Source organism: Rhinichthys klamathensis, unplaced genomic scaffold (genome assembly GCF_029890125.1).
Source record: "Rhinichthys klamathensis goyatoka isolate OS25496 unplaced genomic scaffold, OSU_Roscu_1.1 h1tg000139l_1, whole genome shotgun sequence".
Lineage (NCBI taxonomy): Eukaryota > Metazoa > Chordata > Actinopteri > Cypriniformes > Leuciscidae > Rhinichthys > Rhinichthys klamathensis.
In genome coordinates, this window is record NW_026606674.1 from 505,130 (window position 1) to 524,599 (window position 19,470).

At 37.7% G+C, this 19,470-nt stretch overlaps 2 protein-coding genes across 2 annotated transcripts; both read left to right on the forward strand.

Moving 5' to 3' along the window:
- The first annotated feature begins 1,092 nt into the window (after positions 1-1,092).
- helb (helicase (DNA) B) lies at positions 1,093-9,659 on the forward strand. Its single transcript, XM_056257490.1, has 13 exons — positions 1,093-1,360; positions 2,257-2,610; positions 3,298-3,527; positions 3,643-4,695; positions 5,361-5,538; positions 5,659-5,800; positions 6,028-6,164; positions 7,121-7,205; positions 7,287-7,346; positions 7,443-7,683; positions 7,831-7,986; positions 8,074-8,706; positions 9,251-9,659. The coding sequence occupies exons 1-13, from the start codon at positions 1,147-1,149 to the stop codon at positions 9,380-9,382; spliced, it is 3,615 nt and encodes a 1,204-aa protein (XP_056113465.1). The 5' UTR covers positions 1,093-1,146; the 3' UTR covers positions 9,383-9,659.
- A 999-nt stretch (positions 9,660-10,658) lies between these two features.
- dera (deoxyribose-phosphate aldolase (putative)) lies at positions 10,659-18,293 on the forward strand. Its single transcript, XM_056257479.1, has 9 exons — positions 10,659-10,756; positions 11,215-11,312; positions 11,395-11,542; positions 12,441-12,536; positions 12,644-12,778; positions 13,570-13,698; positions 17,338-17,450; positions 17,528-17,677; positions 17,951-18,293. The coding sequence occupies exons 1-9, from the start codon at positions 10,726-10,728 to the stop codon at positions 18,005-18,007; spliced, it is 957 nt and encodes a 318-aa protein (XP_056113454.1). The 5' UTR covers positions 10,659-10,725; the 3' UTR covers positions 18,008-18,293.
- The last annotated feature ends 1,177 nt before the right edge of the window (positions 18,294-19,470 follow it).

The window sequence follows — 19,470 nt, forward strand, 5'->3', positions numbered from 1 at the left end:
TTGTGCTTTATTTAAAAATATTTTAATATGTTTTAACAATATTTTTATATTTATCTACATAAAATGAAAGTAGTTTAGAGATAGCCTATACTTTATAACATAACCTCAAACTGTGTTTTAACATAAAAAAGAAGATTAAAAGCAGTTATGTATGTATATTATACCTAATATATTTTATACAGATGCTTGCAAGTTGCAACTACTGTCATTTTAGGGAGTGGTGGTGGTGTTAAACCAATTATTTTAATGACTAAAGATGAAATCATTGCATGCTAAAAAACTTCCGACAGTGTCTAGACATCCCGATGCAAAGCTCTCTGTAGTCTGTAGTTTAAGTTTTTGACGACTATTAGTATAGAAAACACAAGGGACTTTTGATCTTAACCCATGAAATGAATCTACCGTGTTTTGTCATAATAAAGAGAACGAAAGCAACTTCAATAAGTGTGTAACGTTATCTGTCTAATAATTTCACCGAGACTTTTATTTTTGGATTATCTGATTTGAGTGGTGCAGTAGCCTAATATCATCATCGATAAGAACCGCGAAATTAAAATGTATTTTCACAACTTAAAATGTAATATTTTTGTTCATTTTATAATGTGAATCAGTTTTTTATTCAAAATAGCGCTCTGTTTTCCCGTTCCAAGTTCTTGTGGATCCTGCAAAAGTAACCACGGCCGCGTTTGCATGTAGGCCTACTGTGGTCATAATTTAAATTTATATCTAATCATATATTTAAGATGCATACACATAAAACACACCAACAGCTCTTTTTAGTCCCTTAAACCCTACATACTACCGTTTGACTGTAGATTTTTTTTTATGGCATTTTCTGTTTGTTGTTATTTTAAGCATGGAGAATGTAATAGCATATGCATGTCTAACATTATATACAATACTTTATATATATTTATTTTATTTAGGTTAATATTAATTAAGGTTAATATTTTACAATAAACGATGTAGTATCTAAGCAGGTGTGACAGTTCCCTTTACTAGTGCTTCCATTGACAGGAAGCAGCACATAAACTGAACGGACTTTTATTTTGCTGTGATGTGATTGGCTGTTGTTGATCATGTTGATCAAAAATTGAACCGCGCTCGCGAACTGTAGAAATCTTCAAACGGACTGCATAAGTAAACATGGCGCGGCAAAGTCCCTCCGCCGGATTAAAAACCATAATTGGTTACATTTTACCAGAACGCGAGGTTGTCCAGTCAAACCAAGATGATGTTCCAGGGAGTGAAGATGAAGACGAGGAGGAAATACAGCCTGAATTTCTTGACATGAAAGAGATGGACTCTGTCTCATCTGGGGCAAACTTATTTAAATCATCCGTGCCAGCGTCAAAAGAAGGTAAAACAACATTATATTTTACCAAACATGTTTTATCCTTTGGTTTTCTTTTGTTTGTATGAACACAAAGTTAGCAGATGTAAAATTGTTTGCAATAACAGCAGACTCACCTCTCAGACACACTCAACAAGTAAACATAGTTATGTGTTCAGTAAACATAAAGACATGTTTTCACTTCACATTGCTACAAGTAACCATGTTTTCATTTCACAAGTTTGCAAGTAAGACAGCGGCCATGTTTGTATTTTGCATTGTGGTATGAAACAAAATATCCATGTTTACGTTTTACATAGGGTCACTGAAAATTTAAATTAAAACATAACAGATTTGAATAGGCCTAAATAAAAACATCCTTTAAAAAAATAAAAATAAATTTACTACATGTCGAAAGTGTTTTATATATTTTGTGTGACGTGTCAAGTAATAGGCCTATACATTTATATCTGATTTTTTTAGTTTTTCTTGTAGGACATTTTTCCAACTTCAAGCATTATGTTTTCTTAAATTGGAATTTCTTTTCTTAAATTGTTATTGAGTTTTAAATTAAAATGATCATGTATAAGCTATATAAGTTTATATCATTTTAACATCTGCCTGCACACATGACTGTTACAAGTAAAAGTAAACATTTCGAAGTAAGCCTATATTTATAGATTACATTGTTGATAGTAAAAACAATCATGTTTAGTACAGTTCACACTATGTCAAATCATTTTTACAGTTTGCACTGTTTCAATTGAACTCAAATAGCCATGGTTTCTCACTCCTACGGGAGACATAAAGCTTATTTTTACTGTTAAGTTTCTTGTGGAATTTTTGTTTATAGACATATAGGCGATCCTTTGTTTATGGACCGAACTCTTAATTTTTCATGCATGTCTTATTTTCTTTCGCAGTGTCATTCATGGCCGGTAAAAAGATGTACCGGGTCGAGGGCCGTTTTCTCCTCTGTGACCCCTGGTGGAAAGTAACCTGCACAGTTCGCCAAGGCCAGCACAAAGCTTTTGTCAAAGGCTATCCCTCCTACAGCCTCCGCACCAATCTGAGATCAGAGGGACGGTCACTTGTGTCTCTTTTTCTTAAAGCATGTAGAGCACAACCTGACTTCGTTAACATGTTCATGGAGTGGTTGCCCAATGACAGACATGTGGAGCTTGTCAATGTGCTGGACGCCCTGCAGGAGTTTGAAGATTCATCGCCTGAGAATAAAGCTGTGGCTGAACAGCTCAAGGCACATGTCAGTTTCTCAGGTTGGAAAATGTAAACCATGTCTAATTGTATAATATGCATAACACATAAAACAATATCAGAGTTGCTTTTGAAGTGATTTTAGAATATTATAATTAGCATAAATTTGAAAAATGTGTTTTTATCGTAAATCAAAGAAACAAGCTATGTTTCCATCAAAAGTGCTGAATTTAACTCATGTGCAGAATTAGAATATAGCATAAAACATTTGCGAATAATGCAGCATTTCTATATTTCAAGAAAAAAAAACTTCACTTTCTGGGAAATTGGCGCAAAATATCTGTAATAAAAATGGAAGTTTCTGCAATTTGGGAAGCATATGATTACTTTTCTTTGTTTGTGTAAAGTGTATTCGGTAATGTGTTTCCTTCGTAGTTTTTGCGCATGTCTTTTCGTATTAATAATGTATCGGCCTCAATTGAGTCCATACGTTTTTTTCTCACATTTTTTTAATTTATGCGCATCTTGGCATTTCCATCCAGATTTTTTTTAATGCAAAATCCCAAAATACGCTTAGAATTGGTGGATTGAAACATAGCTATAAAACATCTAAAATGCTGGTAAATTTCCTAAGCCTTAACCTAATCTAAATCCAAACTATACTTTTGCACATATAATACTTATGAAAAATAAATTATACCGAAATCATGATCACAAACCTTGTTCTTGTTAATTGTCTTTAAACACAGTCGCTTGGACACACGTGAGAGTCGCCAGCTTGTACCCTGGAATCATGAAATACTTGCCAACATTGCTGCCGGGTCAGTTTATGGAGATAATCAGCAAAGGAAGAATGAAAGACTTGCCGGAAACTTCTGAAAAAGATGATCCTACTGCACAAGAGCAGAACAATACAAATGTATTGGCCAAACTTGAGGAGCTCATTAAGACTGATGTATGGAAGTTGGGCTTCAGCCATGTAAGATTGCTTCCCAGGACACTTGTTGTTTGGTTTCTAAATCTAAAGCTCACATTATTTCCTTCACTATTTGTTTGATATTCTTTAATGAATATTTTTCCACTTTTTTCAACAGATTATGATTAAAGAATTACGTCTGATCCGGTGTGAAGCAAAAGTGGAGGCCTTCAAAGACTGTAATTTATTTTCTAGTATCCCGGTGCTCCAGCGTGACTCCTTGCTCTTGTATGCGGAACTGAAAAGACACTGCAGAGCCACTGGCAGCACGTATGCCGACCGGGAGATGTTGCTGGATAAGATATTGCCTGAGACCGGAGATGAGGGTGCCTGGAATGCTTTGCATTTTCTTGAGAAACAGGGGGTGCTGATTAGGGAGGTCGAAAAGGTGGCCCTTAGGAACCTCTTCCGCTATGAAAAAGGCATTGCCGAATGCTTGAGGAGCTTGGTTGAGGGAGAACCCTGGAAGATCCACTTGGATGTGAGGAAGGTTCTTCGTGAAGCGCAGCTGGATCGATTAAGAGCAAAGGCTTGTGAAAAGCGCAGTATGGCTAATCCAAGGAAATCTAAGGCTGATGCAAAAATATCGATTTCAGCAGCCCAAAATGACATTGTTCAGGGGGCCGTGTGTGAGCAGATGCTTCTTGATTTTGCCCGGCCTGATACTTCAAGCATGGTCCACAATGGAGGAACGGCAAAACGTGATTCTCCTCAGTCCTTTGAAATTACAAAGCTCACTATTAAAGAGGAAAGTCACACTTCAGACTCAGACGACTCGGATGACTCCACCTACATGGATCTTGATCCGTCTACTATAGAGTTGGACCCCGATCAGGTGCGAGCAGCAGAAATGATGTGCGCCAACCCAGTAACCGTGATCAGTGGGAAGGGAGGTTGTGGAAAGACTACAGTGGTCAGCCTGGTGTTTAAGGCGGCCATGGAGCAACAGACAAGTGACAGGGAAGAGGTGCTGAAGGCCTGTGAAGACTTTCAGAATGACTCCCAGGCGTCCAGTAATGGGCTGCTGTCAGACGTACACGAGGAGAAAAAAGAAAGTGAGGCGAGTGACAGTGATGTAAAGCCTGTGGAAGTTCTTCTAACTGCTCCTACAGGGAGAGCTTCTTCACTTCTTACTAAGAGAACCGGCTTCACTGCTTATACTATGCACCAGGTATAGTTCACATAACATAACTTTACATTGCACTACATTTCATAATGTAACGTTACATAACTTAAACATAATTTTACACTACATAATGTTTCATAAGATAACTTTGCAACTTAATACATTTCACAACTTTACACTACATAACTATCATAACGTTACATAACTTAAACAACAATTTAACACTACATAGCATTTCATAACATAACTTTACATGACATTACATAACATTTAATTTCACAACTTTACATAACATAACAATAACTTAAACATGACAACTTTACTTATTTCATATCATTGCATGACTTTAATCATCACATAACATTTCATAACTTCACAGTACATTACATGACATTTCAGAATGTAATATTTCTTATGCATTGTATAACTTGACATAATATTCGGTAACATAACATTACATGGCTTAAACAACATTTACATAACTTCACAGTGCATTACATAGTATTTCATACTTTACATTACACTTAATTAACATTAAATTACAGCTTTGTCAATGTTGATTGGTTCTGTTTTCCAATATGTCAATACATTAATATTTTGCACAAACGGTTCATTCCAATTTTAGTGTATATAGATGTCTCAGTTGCTATTGATACCTTGTATTAATTACACACATATTTACATGGTTAACCCCACACCCCTTTCTTCAGGTTTTATGGAGTTTCATGAATGCAGAAAAAGATCCCAGTGGAAATCCTCAGGATTGGAAGTTCTCGAATGTGCGGGTACTGGTGGTCGATGAAGGGAGCCTGGTGTCTGTTCAGATCCTTCACTCTATTCTCAGCATGCTTACCAAACATGCAGACCTCCAAAAGTTCATCATTTTGGGTAGACATATTGCATGCATAATAGTTTATCATTTAGTGTGCATTTATCAGTGACTTTCTGCAGTTAAAGTACTTGTTGTATTAATATTAAAAACCAAAAACATTTATTTTGTGTCTGCAGGAGATGTGAGGCAGCTGCCCAGCATTGAACCTGGAAACACGCTGCACGATCTGTTTGAAGTCCTCAAGAAGGTCCGTTGGGCCATTGAGATGAAGACCAACCATCGTGCTGAGTCTGAGCTCATCGTCAGAAACGCTGGACTGTGAGCAGATAGCTTGTACTCTGTAATGTTTGATGAGCTTTTAGAAAATTTAGTAACTTCTTAGCGTTGGTTCCTTATTGGTTTGTTGGCTGTGTGTACATGTTTTCATGTACAAATATGGAATTTTTTTACAAATGTTAATGGGGTTTATGTTTGTGTTATGTGTTTGGTGTTTTTCTCAATTCTAATGACAGTTTATTAATTATAATGCTTTTATTTTATTTCAGCATCTCAGAGATGGGTAAAAAAAGGCTTTACAGTCCTCTGGAGTTTGATGCCACCATAAAAATGGCAAAACCCTCCACAGTGTCATCTGACAAAAGGTTCATATTTGTCAAAATCAGTGGGGAAAATTATTCTTTTGGTAAGTGAGAAGTTACGAAAAATGTGTAATTTACTTTCAAAAAATGTACTTTAAATGGCTGTATTCTTTTCACAACACTTGTATAATATAAGCTAGGAAGTGAAGAATTATGTGAGGTGTTTACACTGTCACTGTGCTTCAGAAGCACATTCTTTGCATCTGTAGTTAAGCTGTGAACCTGAAGGCCCAGACAATCTGAATAACAAAAGAAACACACTGATCAAAAGAAAACCAATCACTGGATTGTCTTCCAGACATTTGTGTGGGCTCCTGTGTGTCTGTTGTACTGCAGGTTTTCCTGAAAATACACTTCCTGTTGTCTGTGACTCATTTGATACTTTGGGTGGCTACACAGCCACCTTCAATACATTTTACTCCCCCATAAGAACCTTAGTGCAACTTTTTGGCACACCGATATGACAATTTTGGCCGATACCGATAACCTATGATTCTTTATATTTGAAAGCCGATAACTGATATATTGGCAGATAAATCAAAATCCAAGTTTTTCTAAAATTTTTGAGGGCCTGATTACAAAAACAAAAGTCTCATCATTAAAAGCCATATCCCAAACACACAATTATAATGATGTTCTCATTATAATTTTGTGTAGCCTATATGACAGAATATATTTTTATTTTTTAAGTGATTTCAATCATATTTCAAGCAATTCAAAACCATCAGGGTGAACAGTAGTACGTATATTAAGTGTCTCAGCTGAAGGAAATAATCCATTATTTATCGGCTTCAATATATATTGGTGTAAAAAAAAAAAATGATTGGGCTGATAATGAGAACATTAAAAATTAACATATATAGGCCAATACCGATATGGTAAATTTCAAATAAAAAACCTAATTACAAATCAAATGCATTGTTGAGGCACCAAATAACTGTCAACAAAATGGTATATATCTAACATTGAGCAATAACAACACATTTCTGGTGCTGCTTAGACCTCCAGGACGCTGTTACATTCTTACTTAATGAAGCTCCTGGACTAGAAAGTGATAAATCTTCACAATTTGTGGCTTTCAGGAGGTAAGACAGATTTAGCTTTGTCACTCTTTGCTGAGATGTTAATCTTTTTAAGTTTGCTAAAGTTGTTTCTATTGTTCACAGGAAAGACTGTGAGTTGATCAATGAGCTTTGCTGCAGGCATTATTCTCATCATACTACAAAGTTAGTTTTCTTACAAATAAATAAGCATGACACTTTATTTTTATTCCACTTTATACCACTTCCATAGGTTTTAATATTTAGTGCATTTAATTTCAGGACTTCCAAACAGACATTGAACTTTCAAAGAAAGGATAAAGTTTGCTGCACTAAGAATGGCTATGTCTCAGACCACGAGGAGAAGAGAGATGTGACTGCCGGAGCTTCACATGATTATGCCGGAGCTTCACATGATTATGCCAGATCTTCCCATGTTAATGGCGGAAAACAGAGACAAGATGAACAGACGAAGGAGAAGAAAGAGCGCCTGTGCAATGGGGAAATTTTCTTTATTGAAGATGTACTGGAGTTTTATTGATTGATTTATTTATGCATTTATTGATCATCTCAAAATTATTTTTATGCTTTTAAATTCAAAATGCTTAGTTTTGAGTGATAATAACCTGAGTTGGTTTAACTTGTCCTTGTAATTGTAAACCAATCACAGGATGTGACGGAGGTTGAGGAAGGAAAATGTAAAAAAAAGAGCCGCTACCTGACACTAGATGATGTAAATGGGCGCTTGGTGACGTGTGACTACAGGGAACTACAGAGAGAGTGTAAACTTCGGCATGCTTGGGCAAGAACCATCCACACCTTTCAGGTATTGATGCTCTTTGTTCATCTACGGCCCTGTTCACAGCATTTGTCTCTGCTTCATGCAAATTGCTTATTTGTTTTCTCACTTCAGGGCTCAGAGTCTGAAACTATTGTGTACGTTCTTGGAGACAGCATTGCTCAAAACTGGCAGCATGTATACACTGCAGTGACACGCGGTCAGAAGCATGTGTATTTGGTGGGTTCAGAGAGTGACATAGAAGGAGCCATCAAGAAATGGATCACCCCACGTAACACAAGATTGTGCGCGTTCGTCAGAACAACAGTTGCCAAACAAGGTCCTGAAGACTCTTTGACTCAGTCTGCCTGCAGTCAGAGTCAAGTAGAGACCCCTGTGAACCACAGGTTCGGGCCTTCACAGTCCACACCCGTTGCCCCACATTGCCACAGCCTCCCCCAGTTGTTCTCCAGCACAAAACCTTCATGTATTCGACACCTCTACAAGGAAGAAAATGGACACAACCATCAAACATCCAATATCTCTTTGCAAGATGACATGGCATTCAGTCAAACCTATTCTTGGTCGCCCATGGATGGTTGTGATGAGCCAAGCATGGTGCAGAATGAGCATGTGTCCGAATTATCCAATCAGGTTGAAGATGCAAAGTTGTTAGAGACGATCAGCTCTTCCCCAAATGAAAGCAGCAGGGGCTCTAAACGGCTGACTCCTGTGGACACCTGCAGTACGCCGACTAAACTACCAAAGGTAACATATACACTAAACAATTTTACTGGATATTTGATCATTAAGATGTCATACCAGAGCTCAAAGCTTTATTGGTCCAATGGCATTATGAAAAATGCCAAGTGTCAATGCTGGTGTCAAGATGTCTGGACCCAGAGAGGGCTTCTCTCTAAGAAAACAAAAGACTTTTCTGGAAATTAACATTTGAACTCTGTCTTGCAAAATTAGCACCCTCTTTCAAGACACAATCACACTGAGTAGATCACAACTCAGTATTGTCTTATCTGCATTTCCTTCCCTTCAGTCTCTTCCCCCTCTCCTATCTCTACTACTAAAACTTTTATTTAAATTTTTTAATATTAAAGTCTTCTTGGATGTGCAGAAAAAAAAGATGTGATGAATGTGTCTGATATGAATATTTATGATTATAAAATAATTTAGGATCTAAATATGCAAAATTGGCTCTCCATCCATAGACAACAGTGATATTATTGGAAATGTAAGTCGTATACTGAATGTTTTAGGATGAACGTGCTTAACATTCTGTGATCTCCTCTTGCTTCAGAAAACCATTTCAGAAGAGTCTCCGTTGTGCAGCTCAAGACTCAATCTTCTGTCCATTACGAGTCCCAGCTCCAAAACCCATGGCCGACAGCTCTTCCGAGACGATTCAGATTCTCACATTGAAAAGCCTTAGAGGGGTCATTCTCAGACCCAACATGCCAAAGCGGAAAGAACTAAATCAGTCCAAATGTGCATGTTATTTGGCTTTTCAGAGGATTTGGATAAACCTGAATTAGCTTTTTACATAATTATGAATACTTTGCTAGTTTCACCCTTGAGAATAACGATATCTTGTAGTATATTATGGGTCTGTGCAAGAGATGTGAGTTCTAATTTCTGCTAGACATCCTTTGAAAAGTATAATTCTTAAATCATAACAATTGAGTAAAAGAAGGCTTAAATCTGGAACTGAAGTGCAATATTTGCCATATCCACATTTTTTTTTTATATATGTAGACCAGATTTGTAATGAAAGTCATAACTCATCCTTGTATATTACCGTATCATTTTTAAATCACTTTTATGTATTTATCTTTCCTGGCAAACTTGGAAAAAAAAAGGTACAAACATGTTATGCAATTTTAAAAAAATGTCCACGTTTATATAATATGAATCACAGCGTTTGTATCTATTGGGGCTGAAGCAATTGTTTGACTCTAGACTTCACTATTCAGGATACCTTAAAAACCGTCAAGGCTCAGTACAAAATCCATTTGAGGTTTGATTGGATGTTGTAATTGTTGGCATAATTTCACTTTTTATTTTAAACCTGAAGCATGTGACAGGTTTATTTCAAAAGCTCAGTATGGTGGTTGAACATCACATCATCTAATAAACCAGACTGAACAATAGCAGCCTTTTTTGTTCATTCAAGCTCAAATGCATGTTTGATCTATGCACTATGACTATGATCATGCACTCATGTTTCTCATCTTAAATGTCATCCTACCAACTTCTCAAATCTAATGGGCAGCTTTCATCTCTTTTAATATATTGTATGTAGATCAATTTAAAATACCCTTAAAGTTAATGAAAACAGCACATCGAGTGCATTTTGTGTTATTGATCAAAATATTCAGGGTATTTGTGCATATTTCTGCTTTTCCGGGGGTGTCAAGAAAAAAACATCTGATACTCACTTGTCAAAGAGAACCTATACTTTTGTTCAAAATAAGTCGATTATTTCTATTTTAATATACCGATAAAGACCCCTCTGCTATAGGTTTTTTAATTTATTATTATTTTTTAAATAAATGTTCAATAACATACAAAAAAACGTCATCACTCTACGCCTTGCGTAGCGGTGAAATGATTGGCTTGAAGTGTTCTGCGTCGGGGTATCAGTGACGAGGAATCCCGGAAGACGCGCAGTATCGTGAAAACTAAAGTGCTGTCAGTGTGCAGAGCTGCTAACTTACTTGACAAATCAACCCGATTTTTTAAAAGTTAATTTCATCCAGTGAGTTATATTTCACCATGTCCGCAAGAAATCCAGGAATGCATCTTGGTAAGTTGGTTAAAAATTGTTTTAATTAAAATTAATACCGCTACTTTTTCACGTGATAGGACAGGCTTTTAATTAAAAAGGACAGAAGACAGAGATTAAAGTTCTTTGCAAGCTACTAATGAGCAACAGACATTGTGGTATAACTTAAGCTATACGTTTAACATTGAACATGTAAAGTGCAACGTATATTCTTCTTGTTATGTGTGGTTAATCTTTAACTCAACCTGACCAGTTAAAACTCACTAATTCAAACTTCATACGGCCTGTGTAGTTTATCTTAAGTGTTATTCTGGTTTTCTTTCGTTTTTCCCTATATACAGTTGATTCGAAACTCTAGATAAAATGCCTTTAATGAATTTCACATGACCCATGTGTCTCATGACACAAGTTGAACAGAGGTAAATAACCAGACTAAACTGATTTTAAAATATCATTAATTATTTATTCTTGCCTTTTAGATCTGGAATGGGTGTCAAAAGTCAGAGTCAACACTCAGGCTGTTCTTAAAAGAGCCCAGCAGATCCAGGGACACAAAGTGGCCAAAAAACAGTGGCAGGTAAACTGTTTACAATATTTATGTTACATGCTCACTCCTATTGCTTGATGCCATCTTTTATTGACCTGCATTGATATTGTAGGCTGCATGGTTGCTGAAGGCTGTCACATGCATTGATCTGACGACCCTCGCTGGTGACGACACACCTTCCAATGTCCATCGACTCTGTATGAAGGCCACACAGCCCATCCGTCACGATCTGCTGAAGAGCATGGACATGCATGACAAAGGTGCCGCTGTCTGGAGGAATTTTGCATATACACGTATTTGTCACATCATCCCTGTTGGTGCCGTGCACTTATATCTTCTGTCACTCATATTGCAGTTTGCAGTATAAAATAAGTTTACCATTTAAACCTATTAAACAAATTACTGTTAGAAGCATTTTAGATCATAGTAATTGAGCAGCACATCTGTTTTCAACATTTATAATAATATATATATATATATATATATATATAAATATAAACGTCTCGCACCAAATCTGTATATTACAAGGATCATGTGACAATGAAGACTGGGGTAATGGCCAGCCATCCCAGGAATATAAAATGTAATTTATGTACTAAAATAGAAAACACTTATTTTAAATTGTAATAATATTTCACAATATACATTTTTTTTTACTATATGTTTAATCAAATAAATGCAGCCTTGGCGAGAATAAGAGACTTCTTTAAAAAACATTAAAAAGACCTCAAACTTTTAATGGATATTGTATATATTTTATGTATTATATTATTTTATTTTATTAATGTTTATAATTGTTAATTATTTTGTTATATATTATATTATATTTTATTGTATTGATGCTTTTCAGTTTTAGTAACATAAGCGTGTCACTGTATATCTGCCCACAAGAGGGAGATAAAGCTCTTTTCACCGAAATTTACTGGCTGAAGAGATCAGTGACTGTAACAACTTAAATTCAACCTTTTACTGAATAAAAAATTGTAACACAATAAACATTAGACGTTAACAGAACTTGAAGTGTTTTCTTTGTATTTTTGCGCTGTATTAACTTTTATGTATTTATTCAAATGTAGTCTTTGCATGAAATTAATTATAGATTTCTTTTACTTTAAAAACTGTGTGTGTGTGTGTGTGCGTGTGTGTGTGTGATTCCAGGAATCACGACTGCAGCTGTCTGTGTGTACCCATCACGGGTGGCTGATGCTGTAAAGTCTCTGAAGGCGGCAAACTCTAGTCTTCCTGTGGCATCTGGTAAGACATTTGAAACTGCTTATCTTAAAACACATTTCAATCCTTCTATAGACATCATCCCAGAGAGGGTGCAACCGCATTGTCTCATCTCATTCTCTTTGCTTCAGTGGCCACTGGTTTCCCTGCTGGACAGACGCCACTGAAGACCCGTCTCGAGGAGGTCCGGATGGCTGTGAAGGATGGTGCTACAGAGATCGATATTGTCATAAACCGGACTTTAGCACTCACTGGACAATGGGCAGGTGTGTGTAACCAGGGTACTAAGGGAATGCAGATACAGTTCCTAACAAAAACATTCTCTTAAACCAGACTGTTTTCTGTTGGCTTAAAGGGCTCCTAATTATGCTTTTTTACATTTCAACTTTCTTTAGTGTGTGATGTTGCTGTTTGAGCATGAAAAGGTCAGCAAAGTTACAAAGCACAAAGTCCACTCCAAACAGAGTTATTCTCCATATCAGCAAGCACTGTTTCTGAACCCCCTGAAACACCTCGATTTGTAGTCTTGAGTTTTCTTCTGGTAACGTACGTCACAATATTCCTCATTTAAACAATTCCCGCCCCAAGGTATGCACAAAAAAAAAAGCCTGGTTGAATTGCGTTAGTAGTTTGTTGAAACATTCGTGACGTTTCCGAAACGCTAAGTGGTTGACCAATCACAACACACTGATCCTGCCAACCAATCAGAGCACATTGAGCTTCTCGGAAGGAGGGGCTTCATAGAGACAGGAACTGAACAGAGCGTTACTGAGAGGTGCTGCAACAATGTCAAACATGTGAAAAATAAGGTGTTTTTTGAACATTTAAGCATGAAAACCTATTCTGGTAGACCCCAAAAACAAAATCAAGGTCCTCTTTAAGCTGCACTCTTCCAAACTGATCAACTGACAATGGCCATAACCATCACACTTCTTTATATAAAAGAACAATAAAAGTACACAAAGTATGTTTTTCTTCAGTTCTACTTTGATAGCTGGTGAACATACAAATGGACGACAGTTGATTTTTGTCTCTCATTGTTAAATGATCTCCTCAGCCCTCTACGATGAGATCCGGCAGTTCAGAGAGGCCTGTGAAGACGCCCATATGAAGACCATCCTGGCAGTAGGAGAGCTGGGAACCTTCACAAACGTCTACAAGGCCAGCTTGGTGTCCATGATGGCAGGTGAGGACATTAAGCATAGATCTCAGAGGAAACATTTAATTAAATTTAGAAACATAATTAAATGTATTGATTTTACCGTATTGTTTAATTTTTCTACCCTTGTCAGGCCTTGTCCCAAATGGCACACTTCACTTTCAGTCTTGTGGACTTACAAAGGCTGCCGTGTGAATGTGTCCGTTAACACTAGAAGTGCCAGAATTCCATAACTACTAGAACTGCCACAAGCGGTCATTTTTACCGTTAGATTGCAAACTCTATATCTTTAATGATAAATACCCAATTGAGAGATAATGCATTTATTGGATTAGGATATCTTTTAAAAACAAAACAACACCAAAATGTACATTTAAAAAAGTTTAATTATACATTTATAAATAATAATATCATTAGGCTTTTTATTACATCTCAAGGGGTTAATCCTAATAAATTCTAATAATTAGGCTAGTCCGTAATTATCGCATATTCACAACAGATAGCTATATTTCCATATCTATTCAACATAACTCAGAACAAGATAATAACAACTAAAAGTTTCTTATTTAGATATTCTTTTGACAGTGAGAGAGACAATGTCACGGTTTATTAATTCGCTGTCTCCTTTTTCGTCTTGTTGTGTGTGTGTGCGTGCGTGTGTGCGTGGTCGCTGATCATTGCAGCTGATCAGCACGCCCGCTCTGATCAACGCGCCAGCTGCAACTGATCAGCGATTCTACCCTTTTTAGTGTCACTGTTGTCGCCTAGTCTTTGTCAGATCGTTGTGGATTTTTCCTGCGTGTTTGTTCCCTGCCTGTGTCCGTTTTCCGTGTGTTATCCCGTGTTCAGCACTCCTGGTTCTTCACGCAGCGTCCCTGTGCTGCCAAGGGCTTCATACCGGACATTTACACACCTTAACTCTCCCAGCATCTGACCAGCTCTCAATAAACATATCTGTCATTTTGCAATTGAATCTTCTGATTATTTCCTAATAGACAAAGGTCAACCGCGAGAAATGTAACTAAAGAATATCGCGAAATTCAGTGCGGTCAATATGACCGTCTATGGCCGAAATAGGTAAATATGTTCATTTGTTTTTTTTGCCTTATGTGTAATTTATATTAAAAACATTTTAAATGAAAATACAGACACTTTTAGGAAAAGTCAGGTACCAGCAGGATTTTATTTATTTTTTCAACAAAGTTATTGCAGATATTAAATTCAAAACGGTCAAAATGACCGTTGTGGCCGTTCTAGTGTTAAGTCCATGAGACTAGGGCGTAGGGTGTCCCATTTGTCATTTTAGGTGTCAGAAGGGTGTTCACAAGCGCCCCCTTTGCGTTCGATGCGCACTTTTGCCGAGTCTGCACTGAAGCGATCTCCGCAGCAGACTTCTTCCTGAGTAGTCAAAGCAGGGACTAACTGCTCTTGCTAACCAGCTAAATCTGACCCCCGGTATGGTCAATACCAACAGTGATGCTTGCCTAAAGCAAGTTTGATCTTTTGTCCAGAGTGTGGCGCCATTGCTCATCCTTTTCGCACTCAACATCCAGATCTCTCTCTCACACACACACACACACACAAACACACACACACACACACACACACACACTCACTCTCTCTCTCTCTCTCTCTCTCTCTCTCTCTCTCTCTCTCTCTCTCTCTCTCTCTCTCTCTCTCTCTCTCTCTCTCTCTCTCTCTCTCTCTCTCTCTCTCTCTCTCTCTCTCTCTCTCTCTCTCTCTCTCTCTCTCTCTCTCACACACTCTCACACACTCTCACACACTCACACACACACACACACACACACACACACACACACACACACACACACACACACACACACACACACACAGCAGGCCAGTGACTGTATGCTTAAATAGCCATTGCACATTAAGCCGATTACTGTACCCAATTGTCAGCGGCTCTGATAGGGATCGTTATTAAAATGCATTGCTTTTGTCGCCGCGCTCATTCCTTAATCTCCCCTTGTTCCTATGAATTGCGTATGAGGTTTCTGAAATTGAATGATAATTTCACCTATTAATCTGCGACGCCGGAGCTATTTTACTCCCACGCTCTCCGGCAGTGTCCCCCCGCTCCGCCGCAAATGAATAGAGCTTCATTACTGTCGCCCGCGTTTAATAACCGTTATCCATTATCGTGTAATTAAGACTCCCCAGAACGAATCTCAAGGATTATGTCAGTTTGAGGGAGAGGGTGAGCAATAGAGTGAAAGAGTGTCGGAGGAAAGGGGAAGGGGTGGGAAAAAGAGTGGAAAAACACATAGAACGTATCTTTAATGAACTGTAAAATGTTCATCTTGTTCTGTGCGGTAATGAACAGTCATTAGACATGAGGAAGGGCAGGCGGGACTCGGGTGCTGGGGGTTAGAGCTGGTCCACAGTTTGTGGTTCATCCATTAGAAGCGTCATTTTATCTTCTATTTTTATCGGAACGCTGATAAACCGTAATTGGCTATGAAGGAGAGGAAGGGAGAAATGAAAGCTCTTATTGATGAAGGAACGCACACCCTGTGAGCCCTGCCGACGGGACCATATGTTCTTGTCTAGCCTCCCCTGGCCTCGCGACTAATGTCCTGTCGGGGTTCAGAATCTGACGCCTCTCTGAAGTGCCTGAATGGAGGTGCTAAAAATGTGCTGGGCTTTCTATTTTGAAGAAGTGAACTTTGACCTGTCAGTCTGAGCCAAACAAGTGTCAGATGCAAGTTTTTAGCTTTTATTGACGAAGAATTAAAATACTAACCAGTGTGACCTGAAATATGCAGATGTATTATTAAACCACGTTGAAATGTGCTCTGTGCTCTCATGTTGGTTTCATATGCTTTTGAAAATCTTGTATATATAATTTCAAGAAAGGTTTTAGCTTGATGACTCTAAATGTCATGTGGTGTAACCATTAAGTAAAATTTAAAAGCATATCTTCCTTGCACCTTGAATACAGGTGAATAAGTGTACACATCTTAAGGCCTGTTCACACCAAAAACGATAGCTATAGCGTCCACATTTCAGCTCTTTAAAGCAGGGTGGATTCTGATTGGCTGTCAATGGTTTTATCATTCATCAGCTGGAAAAAAAATCATTCTGAAAGTGATTCTGCTATTCTTTTATATGTAGATTTTTTTTTTAAACTGTATCTTTATTGTTATAGTTATCCTCCTCCTCGGTGTAAACGGACCTTTAATCATTTTCGTCATTTTCAAAAAGATTTTTAAAAACATTAACAATTATCATGAATTTATAAATATCATAGTTTTTGGGGAGTCACTCGACATGACATTTAACAACCTTAACTAAACATATTTTGCCATAAAAAGATACATAAAGTATCTGGTATTTTAAGAGACTTATTGTCCTTTGTCAATATTTATTTTATTTATTTAAATTTATTTGCATGTTGGTTGCACCACATGACTTTTTGGATAATTTGTACAAAATAGATTCCAAATTTTTTATAATGAATAATATTTTAATTAAATATATATATATATATATCACCCTGACATTTTTTACTTCATGCCCTCCAAAATATCAATATAAATTTTACATTTACAAATTAAAATAATTGTTTTCTCTGCCTGAATGAGGATCAGAGTGGACCATACTTCATGCCAGTAGTCAAAAGGCTTTGTATTTTCGAAACTCTAGGATCGGACTTCATCAAAACTTCAACTGGGAAGGAGTCAGTCAATGCCACTTACCCCATTGCCATAGTAATGGTGCGGGCCATCCGTGACTACTACTTGAGGACAGGCCATAAGGTAAAGGAACAGTTGTTCCTCTAAATCACCTTCTTTCACTGGAATCATCCAGTCATCCATCATTTGTTGGTCCTCAGGTGGGTTTCAAGCCCGCAGGAGGCATCCGTACGGCGCAGGAGTCTGTGGTGTGGCTGACCCTGATGAAGGAAGAGCTCGGAGACGAGTGGCTCGATCCTTACCTTTTCAGACTAGGAGCAAGTAGCCTGTTAGCTGACATCGAGCGGCAGGTAATTACACCAACACTGTTTCACACTCTCAAAGCTGCTCTATTCTGGCTTCAGATGTGATAAAGTGATAATTAGCATCCATTATGGCTGGAAACAGACACTGTTCAGGGAGTGCGGCATCGTGACCCAGGTCACCTGTGGTGAATAGAATATAGATTAGCTCTTTTATTTATGTATTAGGCTAAATGTAGCTGCGTTTGACAAAGCTTTGTCATCATATATAGTTTTACTGAAGCTGAACGTTATTTTAATCAAACATTTTTATTGTTACAGATTTACCACTACGTGACCGGACGCTATCCCGCCTATCATGAGCTTCCTATGGCCTGAGTTTTTAAAAAATCTAAGATTTGGGCTGATGAAAGCTGTTCAGTGACACAATGGAAAGACACCACACCTGTTTGTTATGAAAAGAATTATAAAGAATAGAAGTGAAATGAAGCACAGTATCTGTCCTAAACTAAGAATATATTTTATTATATTGTAAAAACTTAAGATATGGATGTCTTTTTTCAAGTTATCTTGTAGAAAAAATGCAAACTCAAGAACATTTCTGGATGACACGGTGCAACCTGAACCGTCAGAAGTAAAAGTGCTCGCTTTACGTCAGCGCAAAGGCCTCTTGCATCACTTTCTCATATCTGCGATTCCCAGCAGCAGTTGTTCCTCAGACAAGCGTACAGATCTCGTAAGCTGCACCTGGGGTTACGCTATCACTGTCCGAGGCTGATGTTATTTGACTTCCGCTGAGCTAATTTCATTAATCAAGCGCTGGATGTCAGAAGTGTGTGTTTGGGATTAATTAAGAGGGGTTAAGAGAGTTTAAATGATCAGATAAAAGCGCGTGCCAGTTAGAGCTTCGTTTGAAGACCGAGAACTTTCTTTTTCTTCTCCCTCTTTCTTCTTTAATTAAGAGATCTCGGGCCGTGCCCTTGACTGGGATGGAGGATAAATGACTGAATTAATTGCGGAATGGGGAATGAGCTGAGAGGTGCGAGTGGAGTGAGATTGAAACTTCGGTAAATTCATTCGGAAAACTGGAGCACAACTAGATTTGTATTCACAGAGAAGCAGTAAAAGCTATTCTCACAAAAGCTTAATAATACCTGCATAAGCACTATGGTAGAACTGGTATTAGCATCCCTAAGAGATCCACAAGCAGCGGGATCCTGAAGAATGAACTAATTAATGCTCAAAAAGAATTATTTAGAACTTGATTAAAGCCCAGAAAAAAAACTTTTGAGATGATCTATCTATCCACCGGTATCTATCTAGTCCGTTCGTTCTTCCATACATCCATCCATCCGTCTGTCTGCTGTCTTATCTATCCTTCTGTTTGTTCGTCCATCCATATGCAGTATCCATTTGTCCATAATCCTTCTATCCTACTTGTTCATTTCTGTCTGTCCACCATCTATCTATCAATCCATCTGTTTGTTCTTCCATCTATTCGTACGTTCATCCATCCATTCGTTCGTCCATCCATATGCAGTATCCATTTGTCCATATATCCTTTTATTCTTCTTTCTGTTCATTTCTATCTACTATCCATCCATCCATCCATCCGTTTGTTTGTCCATCTGTTTTTGCGTCCATTCATCCATCCATCTGTTTGTTCATCTGTCCATAAATCCATTTGTCAATATATCAGTCTGTCTGTCTGTCTATCCTTCTGTTCGTTTGTCCATCCATATTCAGTATCCAATTGTCCACATATTCTCTATCCATCCATCCATCCATCCATCCGTTCATCTGTCCATCTATCCATCCATCTGTTCGTTCGTCCGTCTATA